This window comes from Nelusetta ayraudi, unplaced genomic scaffold, assembly GCF_046127955.1.
Source record: "Nelusetta ayraudi isolate G7.1 ecotype Tasmania unplaced genomic scaffold, CSIRO-AGI_Nayr_v1 ptg000027l, whole genome shotgun sequence".
NCBI classification, from domain to species: Eukaryota; Metazoa; Chordata; class Actinopteri; order Tetraodontiformes; family Monacanthidae; genus Nelusetta; species Nelusetta ayraudi.
This window is the reverse complement of record NW_027466077.1, coordinates 1,360,554-1,370,405: the sequence shown is the minus strand read 5'-3', so window position 1 is coordinate 1,370,405 and position 9,852 is coordinate 1,360,554. Positions and strand designations below refer to the sequence as shown.

The 9,852-nt window shown below is 47.7% G+C and overlaps 1 protein-coding gene across 6 annotated transcripts in view; it reads left to right on the top strand.

Annotated features, from left to right (window-relative positions):
* Positions 1-733: 733 nt before the first annotated feature.
* The window catches only part of magi2a (membrane associated guanylate kinase, WW and PDZ domain containing 2a), a 143,565-nt gene continuing 134,446 nt past the window's right edge, over positions 734-9,852 (top strand). For 3 of the 6 annotated variants that reach the window (XM_076030006.1, XM_076030007.1, XM_076030008.1), the window contains exon 1: positions 1,213-1,772. In XM_076030006.1, the coding sequence (XP_075886121.1) occupies positions 1,466-1,772 (307 nt within the window). In that variant the 5' untranslated portion in view covers positions 1,213-1,465. Of the gene's footprint in view, positions 823-1,212; positions 1,773-9,852 lie in introns of those variants that run through there. The other 3 variants (XM_076030002.1, XM_076030001.1, XM_076030004.1) reach the window with 3 other exon arrangements.

Genomic DNA, 9,852 nt, shown 5'->3' with positions numbered 1-9,852 from the left:
AAATACACACATAAACACACACTCTGTTTGGGGATGGATTATGCTCAGTTAACTCTCCCTTTGCATACATCGCTCTCCTCTCGTCTGAGATAAAACACAAGGGGATTTTTTTCCCTCTCTGCAGAACTACAGTAATACTGAAGTGTCTGTGCAGGGGAAAGAAAATAGACTTCTTCCGAATTCTGGATATCGTGAGCGTTAAACTCAAAGACCTTGACATTCTTCAAAGGAATACAGTTCATGCAGTGTCAGGTTTTCCTGTGGAAACAATTTTTTTTTTTTTTTTTGAAAGAGCTGTTTTGTCCGTCTCGCGCAACAAAGTGTGTGAATCTGTTCTGCCAGGAATGGATTGGGCACAGCTTTCAAGGGGAGATGAATGACAGCGCGGCTGAAATAAAGCTGTTTGAGTGGATCAGAAAAGTTTGCGCACTGAAAATATAACAAAAGTAACCTTCAAGTCTTCATTGGTGGATGCTTGCTGAAATTAAAAGTGTCTGTCATCAAATGTCAAAAAGTGACCTCATATTTGTGGCTGAAGGAGGGAAAATGAAACTCAGCAACCCCTTTCCCTTTTTTTCCCCGTGATGGAAGGATGGTTTTGGGGGAAAGCCTTCCTTCTCCTCCTTCCTCCTCCTCTTCCTCCTCCCCCTCCCCCTCCTCTTCCTCCTCCCCCTCCTCCTCCTCTTCCCTGCTCAGCCTTCACATCCGGGTCAGTTGAGTTGGCTGGAGCCACGTGCAACCTTCACGAGCAAACTTGCGAACTTGGACGTTTTGAAGTTCTCCGTGACGCGTTTAGAAACACCGGCGCTACAGATAGATTTTGTAGGTAAGCTTAAAACTACATTAAAAACTAAAAATTAAATGGATGATTGGCAGTGTTAACGAAACTTGTCATTTTTAAAACTTTCTTTCTTGAAAATATGCTTTATATACTTACTGACAGGACTTCAGATGAGTTACTTATTTTTCATTTATGTCGATATTTTTGCTTTAACTTCGCACCGCCCGACTTTCTTTCTTTTTTTTCTTTTTCTTTTTTAAAAAAAACATTATTTACCAACTTTTTAGTTCTATCTATCTGTCGCCCCCAAAATAAAAATAAATAAATAAATAAATAAAATAAAAACTCAATTCTCTCCCCCCTTGGTTCCTAGAAATCTGGAGCTGCCGATTCCGATCGTGGACGATGCACTTGAAGGCGCCAGCTAGCTGAGCTTTTTCTCTCGCACGGCCGATCATCCAGCTGCTGCTGCCGCGCGTGCGAGTTTTCGCGTGAGTTGCGCGCGCGCGCGCGAGCACACTCCCCCGAGTCGACATGGAGCCGAGTGTCGGCGGCGGGCTGAGCGCGAGGAGGAGCGGAAAACTTGTTCCTACTACGGCCGCACTCATGTGATTTACATCTGTACATTTCTTTCTTTCTTTCAACCGCCGCCGCCTCCTCCTCTTCGTCCCACTACTCCCAGCCATGTCCAAGAGCCTGAGGAGGCGGAAGAACCACTGGACCAACAAAGTCCACGAGTGCGTCCTCGACAGGGACGAGCACGGGGCGCTGGGGCTCGAGCTGAGGGGCGGCGCGGAGAATGGACTCTTCCCGGTCATCGGCGAGCCGCCGCCGGGCGAAGCGCCGCGGAGCTGCCACAGCGGCAAACTGTGGCCGAACGAGCTTCTGCTGGAAGTCAACGACACCCCCGTGGCCGGACTCACCACCCGGGACGTCCACGCCGTGGTCAGGCACAGCAAGGAGCCCGTGCGACTCAAGTGTGTCAAACAAGGTGAGCCAAACAACTTTCTTCTTCTTCTTCTTCTTCTTCTTCTTCTTCTTCTTCTTCTTCTTCTTCTTCTTCTTCTTCTTCTGCTTCTCCTCCTCGACAATGTCGTCCTCCTCCACTTTCTTCTCATTCTTCTTGTTGTGCCGTTAGACGTCCGTTAGCTCGTCGGACACGCTCGCTAGTGTTGTGACAGCAGCGGGTAACACAAACAAAAGTGCTTGTCAACTAACTAACGGCAACGAAACAAACTTTTAACTGCAGTTTGCAGCTCCATTTAAACACGCCAAACTATCCCCGCACACGCGTGTTGTGTTCTTTGTGTGTGTTGTATGTTCACAGGTATTTGTTGTTGATGTGTTGCTTCCAATGGTCCCATTGCTTTCTTTTCTGAAGGTGTGTGTGCGTGCGTGCTGCGTGTATGTGCGCGCGTGCGCGTGTGTTACATTTGTCTCGAAACACACATTCCAGCCCTGGCGCGCTGGCTTGGGGCTCCTCGGTGTAAACACGACAGTGATGCTGCGTTTACCGCACGGTTTCTGGATGTTACCTAGCAACTGGGGGGGGGGGTGCAGGGTCATGATAACAGGAGCACGTCTAATTGTTTTTGTCGTTTGCGCTGTTTTTGGCAAATAACAAGCCTGCTGTACTCAAAATAAATGAGGTACTAGAAAGCATATTTGAAAGAAAAGTGCACCAACAGCTAAAACAGTGGTGAATGAGTGATTGTTTGTTTATTAATCCTTAATTAATCCAGTTCCGTGACATTTAAATGACCAGACCATTGGCTGGCAGCCTAATTGGCCATTAGATGTGTATTTGCTGTTCCGGGCATCGTCTTACTGTATCTGGTAGCCCCTTTTCTTCTCTCCATAAGGGATAAATGTTGCTCTACATGTACTCCCAACCACACGCTGTGAGACATATTGTACTTCTGTTGCAAACTATGCATTTAAATGTGCCAAAAGAAAATGTATTATCCAATTTGAGCTCGACTGAGTGGACTAAATTGCTTTTACAACAGGATATTGTATAAATATTAGAGCAATTTCCCCCCCAGGCACTATTTCAGGGTTATAGTCTTGTCACCAAGAATGTATAATGGCATCAGTAAGGTTGGATACACCGGTTGCAGCTGACCAGGCAGGAATTTCAATCCTTTGGATTTGCTTAATTTAGTGTCCTTGAGGCAGAAGATCAACCTTCTTCTGTCTGTCTGTTGCGTTGGCATTGTCCTTCTTTTTGCAGTATGCGTGCCGTGGAAAAAAAGAAAGAAAAAAAAACCCTCTGTGTTGGGGAAACTTTGTCTCACTGGATGTGAAGCTACTCTGTCACGGACACACACTCCTCCGGTCGTGCCTGTCCTTGATGGCTGCGCTTAATGACACTGGGCGTCTCGCCTGGCGAGCCGGGAGAGGGATCTCATATTTGGGTGAAAAATCAGCAAAGCCCTCTTAAGAGGCTTTGGATCAAGGTCTTGCTACTGTGTGTGTGTGTGTGTGTGTGTGTGTGTGTGTGTGTGTTCAGTATCACACCCGGGATTTATTCAAAAGGCAAGCCTTATCAAACTTGTGGTACTCTTCGTCCATGAAATATTAATATCCTCCAGTGATTGCCGAGTAGAGGTGATTGATATTCCGCTGCTCGGCCGCTTGTTTACAGTCAAGCTGTTCTTAATGTGGCTGATATGTGCATTAAGGAAAGATTAGGAAAGGGGAAACATTTTCAAGCGTCCTTGCGATGTGGTTTTTTTCTTTTTCTTTTTTTTCTCTTTTTTTTTTTTTGCGCTTGAGCTCCTGTAATCAGTTGCACTTTCAAGGCAGGAGAAGCCGGGCTGTGCGGATGCGACCGGCTCCCTCTGTTTTGCTGCCACACTCGCAGGGTACCGACAAAGTGTTTACGCCCTAATTACAAGCGGTGGAGGAGAAAATAATCGATACGGCGTAATATAGCCATATTTGGCGAAGCCCTAACGTTTCTATTCCAAGACGTCTACCGATAACATTATAAACTTTTGATGAATGGCCACAACCGACTCAATGGATCGAGCAACTTTATGAAGCGATGCTGTGTCCCTACTGCTAGAGCAGGGCACAGTTATACCTACTCGGGGGTAATTTGCAGGTTATATAAAAAGAAAATGGCAATACCATTTGTAGTACTGAATAGATCACAGTGATTTGTATTGACTTTTTTTGTGAAATTTCATGCACTGCCCACCTCAACGACTTCCTATTTTGCGTTGAACAATTGCTGGTTTTGCTGGAGCTTATACTCAACCTGTGCGGGAGCTAGTGTAGTAGTACTCCAGACCGGTCTTGGTCTCAAGGCCACTTTTTAAGCAAACTTGAATTTAAAAAAGAGACTTGTCATTTTTTTCTCTTTTCTTGTTATTTTTCTTTTATATATCAAGTCGTGGTCTTGTCTTGGTCTCAATCTCGATGCTCCCTTGTCTTAATAATGTCTTGGTCTCGGTTGATGCAGTCTTGACTGCAACACTAACGGGAGCTACGTTAACTCTATAAGAACTTGATGGTGGTCATGATGATGACGATGATGAAGTCTTTTAAACAAACAAGCAAACAAACGACCAGCGACTCGACTTCTCCAGATATCAGTTTCAGTGGGAGGCTGGACGTCAGATAAACGCAGTCTTCAAAGTCGTGCTTGGTTTCCCCCTCCTTTTGCTTCTGGCAGTGGTCCAGGGTCACTGCCCGGTTTACATGCATGGCCGATCTCCAAACGCTCTTCGTGGCCTTTTTGAATAATACATCAGCTCCTGGTCACCCCCCCACCACCACCACCACCACCCCCCACATACACTTTTCTTCTCCCGACTTTGTTCCACCGTTTCCCCTAATAGTCACATAAGAGCCGTCTCTTCCTCTCTGCATATCTTGCCCCGAATCGCCAACTTTCATTACAATCTCCTCCCTAATTGAAGAGGGCGGATGATGATGTACACTTTTTCCCTCCCTGCCGTCACAGTGATCAAGAGTCATGCCTCCGCATTTAATCACTTAATTTCCTTCGCACTCGAACGCGGCTTAAATTTTTCAGCACGTCCAAAAGTCTTAAGGCTTTCATTCCTGCTACACCCTGCCATATTAGGCCTTTTTTTATTAACCTCGGAGGTGAGGGACTAGATTAGGCTGTCATCAGCCATCAGCCGTGCCCCGTAGTGTACAGGACTTAATTAGGACCTACACAACCCGATGATGGCTGTGTGGGGGAACATAGGGCAGCATCATGTTCCCAGAGATGCAGCGAATTCTCATTAGAGCCAGACGTTATGGATACTGCAAGGAGGGGGGGCTTCCTGTGGCCCATTTTTCCAGTGAGTTTTCGAGGCTTGAGTTCCAAACTTTCATTGTCACACTTAAAAGTTTGTCGGCTTTCAAGGAGTCACAGTTTCAGGCATCAGTCAGCGGTGATGAAACACTGAACCATTCGATAATCAGTTGAGATCCGAGTCATTTGTTGTTGTTTTTGATTTATATCCATGTGAAAGTTTTGTTTTTCTTTATTGTTATTCTTAATTGTTGCATTCCAGGTGAGCGTGTGATCAATCCCGCTCGCATCAACTAAACAAGAAATTGCAAGTACATTAGGGCCGTTATAAATTCATATTTACTTCTGTCTGGAATAATCTGCGCGAAGAGGAAAATCTTAAAACAGCTGCCTCGTCCGTGAATAATAAATGTCACAGACAAAGCATTGAGATAAATGAAGGTTTGCATCACAGCTGCTGTTTTAATCAGGCGAAATGGGAGCAGCCTCAGCCTCACTTTCTGCCGGGAAACTGAGTTTTTGGAGCTGAGCTGCTCTGCACGGTGACAGGCTCCTCCTATTGGTGTCCTTGCCCAGTTGCCTTTGTGTGAGCATCGGCGACTGGTGTTTGGTGCAGGTGAGAGCAGACGTTTCCAGGTCAGCCCAAGGCAGTCGGTGTGCTCGCCAGGTGCCCACTTAGCGTTCACATGCGAGGTTACCAAAGCAGAAAAGGCACCGGCCGTGGCAGAGCATCCATGCGGTTTGGAAAGGTTGTTGTTGTGTTTTGATGTTTTTTTTTCCTCCTCGCCAACAGCAGTGTCAGCCAGTCCGACGCTTGTCAGTAAGAGTTACACTGCACATGTTCTCTTGAGTTGGAGATGGATATATTTCTGTTCTGCTGGTGTCACCCTCCCCCCCCCTCCCTTTATTTGTGATGTTGAGCAACTATCGTTGAAACCACACGGCTCAATTTCTTTTCTTCCTTTTTTTTTTTTTTTTTAGCTGTAACAGGAGTTTTTTTTTCTTGAGCATCTAACTAAAAATCACATCTGCAAAAAAAACACATTTCTGCATACATGCAACACGGAAACCCTCCATAAAGAGCATCGGCTGCCGCCGCAGCTCGAAGCACAGCGGGGAACTTTGACGCCCGAGTCAATGACGCATGCTGGAGTATTGGCGGTGATTGATGGGAGCGATGATGTGTTTGGATGGACCCGCATGCCGGCGTGTTTGTGGACGCCACGTGGTCGTGTCAGACACGCCCCGACCCGCGCCCCTCTCACACACACACACACACACACACACACACTTCCATCCGTCTTCTTGTCGGGGTCCCGTTGAAAGTGTGAAGTTGCAGCGGCAGGTGCCACACACAGAGGGTGTCATGCACAAGGAGCTTGACGCACTGGTGCACAAACTGCCGTGTGTGTGCGTGTGTGTGTGCGCGCTCGTGTATCACTGTGTCCCAGAGGCCTTTGCACCACTTACCACATGCTGTCCAATCATGCCTGACAGTGGTTTGTTGGGGAGATTCTCTTGTTGTTGTTGTTGTTGTTGTTGTTGTTGCTGTTGCCTCCGTTACACAGTGCGACTATCTGCCTCGACTCTGGGGACAGGTAATAATAAGATACGCTTGCATGCACATACACACACACGCGCACACGTACACCATAGCTCGCATTCCCTCCCTGTCAGCCATCTGTTGTGGCAGGTGGATCTGCTTCAAGGAGAGGAGGAGAAATCAGGTCGTCTCTAAAACTTTTTTGCAGCCCCGCACGTGTGACGTTGTCCATGCGCCGCTCGCTGTGCGTCTTCACAGGTTCACCCTGGCCGACCTCCATCGGTTACAAGTGCGAGGCCAGGTTACGGATGTTTACAGTGACTTGAAAGTGAGATAGTTATCGTCCTTTTGGCATTTTTATTTTTACCCCCAAAGTGGAGCAAGATTTAATTTAAGTATACGGAAGAGGATTAGGGCCACTAGAAGAGAAAAAAAATATTAAGTTTTCAATTCAAGAATAAAGTTGAATTTATTTTGCAAATAATGTCAAAGTGAAGTCGGAATGTCTAGAATAAAGTTGAAAGGCTCGCGCAAGTCTAGTGGAATATTTCCGTTTTCACCAGTTTCCTGATTACTGTGGTTGAACCTTGTGGGATACACCTGTTTTTCGGCAGTTTACTTTTAACTGTGGGTAACTGGGTTAATCCACCATCCATACAGTCTACTCACCAAGTTCCACTTTACTTGCGTCGGCTTTATTTACAAAATTTCGTCTTCTTTATGTCAACTTTTTTTTTTTAACGAAATTGTGACTTTATTCACAAAATTTCAATTTAAAACTCGAAATGATAAGTCAGTTTTTAAAATGTAAAATTTGTTTGACCGATCTACAACATATGTATAAATTAAACTGGTAGTAGTGGAAAGGAAAGGCAGTGGGGTGCGAGCAGTATATTTTCAGCAGGGCATGTTGACACCCATCACTGGCCACCGCCGTCACGATAAGATGCACCAGGAAGCAGACTGGGCAGTCGACAGACAGCTCCAGTCCTCACAAACCTTCGCCAGACTATTTTTTTTATCCTCTGAAATCCCTCGGACCGCCGCCAAGCCCACTAATGCGGCTCTGAGTTGGCCAATTGTCGTCGGCCAATTGTTGCTGCTGCTGGTGAGAAAAATCAGCTTTCCTTTTCAGAGTAACGAGACGTCTTCATTGTTTACAAGGAGCACGTCTGCGCCCGGTCTCATCGTTAATTCCTTACCGGTCGACCGGGGTTTTACCTGCCGGCGGATGTGGTGTGTTACAGAGTTTGTTAGCCGAGTCCAGTGAAGGAGGATCATATCTTCCTCTGGTTGCAGAGTGAGATCATTTGTCACAACGCACCGTCTGTCCTGAAAAACGTCGAAATTCTTCCTGTCCTTGTCACCTGCACTCTGTGGTTTTTGTTTTGTTTTTTCGCCACTCCAACCCTTTTGCACCCTGAGCGATCTTGTTTTCCGCGTCTCCTCCAGGCCGCCTCTTCATCAAAAACCAATCAACGTCACAGCCAGGAACATTCCGGACACAAGCGGCCCTGCAGGCGGTGCAATGAAACTGGGGTAAACATCGTGGCCGAGAAGCTGTGATGAATCGCAAAGTGGATAAGGATTGCTTCCCTTCACCCGCCGCTCGACCGCTCTGATAACATCTTGAAGACGAAGAGGGTGTAAAAAATTCATGTTTCGTTTTTCGGCCGGAAAAAGAAACGTTAATATTCCTTTTCCCGCCTCAAAGTGCTAGTGGTATGAATGCAAATGAGATCTAAATGGTATATTTTGGACTAGACGGGTGTTTAAATTGGCTGACCTGCTTAAAGAGAGGAGGGAATATTACAGAGGACTCCTCAGACGCTGTTTCACCCAGCGAGAAAGAATCAATACGGGGTGATTAAAGCCGATCCGAAAGGTGCTTCATCCCTCCGTCCATCCGTCTCTCTGGTCCGCTCTGGATATCCGCGCAAGTTTTGCTGTTGCAGTATCATTTGATATGTGCACATGGAGCTGAGCGGCTACGTTCTCCGAGTGAGTCGAGCATATGGAACAGCCTTCGATTTGTCCGAGGCTAAAAGCTAAAAGCTAAGATGGGGATGAAAGTGTTCTCCCCCGCTCACCGTCAAGGTGGAGGGTGGAGGGTGGAGCGGGTTGAACTCAGTCACGTCCCAATTGGCTGCCCAGGGGGGCGCCTCACCCCCTTCAAGATGCAGCACTATTGATCGGGCTGGAGGAGCCGTCGCCGTCGCCGCCGCCACCACCACCGGCGCCGCCGCCGCCACCGGCCAGAAACTGGAGAAGCAGCAGTTTACGCCGAAGATCAGGCCTCCGCACGGAGACTGTAAACAAGACATTGATTTAAGTGCCCCGGGAAGGAGGAGGAGAGGTGGGGGGGGGGAGGCGGGGTGTATCGATCCTCGCAGGAACGATGGGACGCGTCCATTCAATGCAGCCAACAGGAGGTGCCTGGCGGCCTGTGTGCTCCAACCATGCGTGAGCTGATAACAGCCACTGTCCTGCGCGGTGCAAAGTGTAAAGATCACTTAGAAAGTGAATTGTTTTTTCTTTTTTTGACTAAAGACGAGAGATCGAGTCGACATGGCTGATTTAACGACAACCAGGGCGGGCGAGGTGTCCCGCTGGGTTCAGCCAATCACAAATCCAGCCTCGTCTGCTGGATGTGACTCGCTGGAAGACTGAAGTCGGGACTGGATGGAACAAAAACCCAGGCGGTCTGATAAAGCAAACTGATGCGCTGTGACCAACAAGAACTCCTTTGTTTTCCTTTTTGCAGCATTAATGCAACCACTGGTATCCATTATTGCGCTCCGTCCTTCACTCCCAGAACCGTCCTTTACGTCAGTAGTTCTCTGAATTCTTCTGAGTTCACCTGCACCCCCGCAGAGGCTTTTCAAAAGTGTTTCCTCTGCACCTGCATCGCTCCCTCCCGTCTCTCTCTCCCTTCCATTTCTTCTTTTCCTGCCTTGCCTTCGGTCCCGACTCTCCTCCGGAAGCCGAGCGTTTCCAAAAAGGATCGTCTGGTGGGAGAATGAAGAGGCCGACCGAGCGGCTCGGCCCGCCATCTCCCTGCAGACTTTTTTTTACACGCTCTCTTAAGCCCCTAAGTGCGAGCGAGGGACCTTCTGCAAGTCGAGCCTGGCCATCAGAGATCGGGAGAGGCGGCGAGAGGCGGCGAGAGGCAGCACCTGATGCTCGACGGATGCTGAGGGAAAATAGAGAAGAGGGATGGCAGCCGTAGCTGTTGTGTTAGAGTGCCATGTT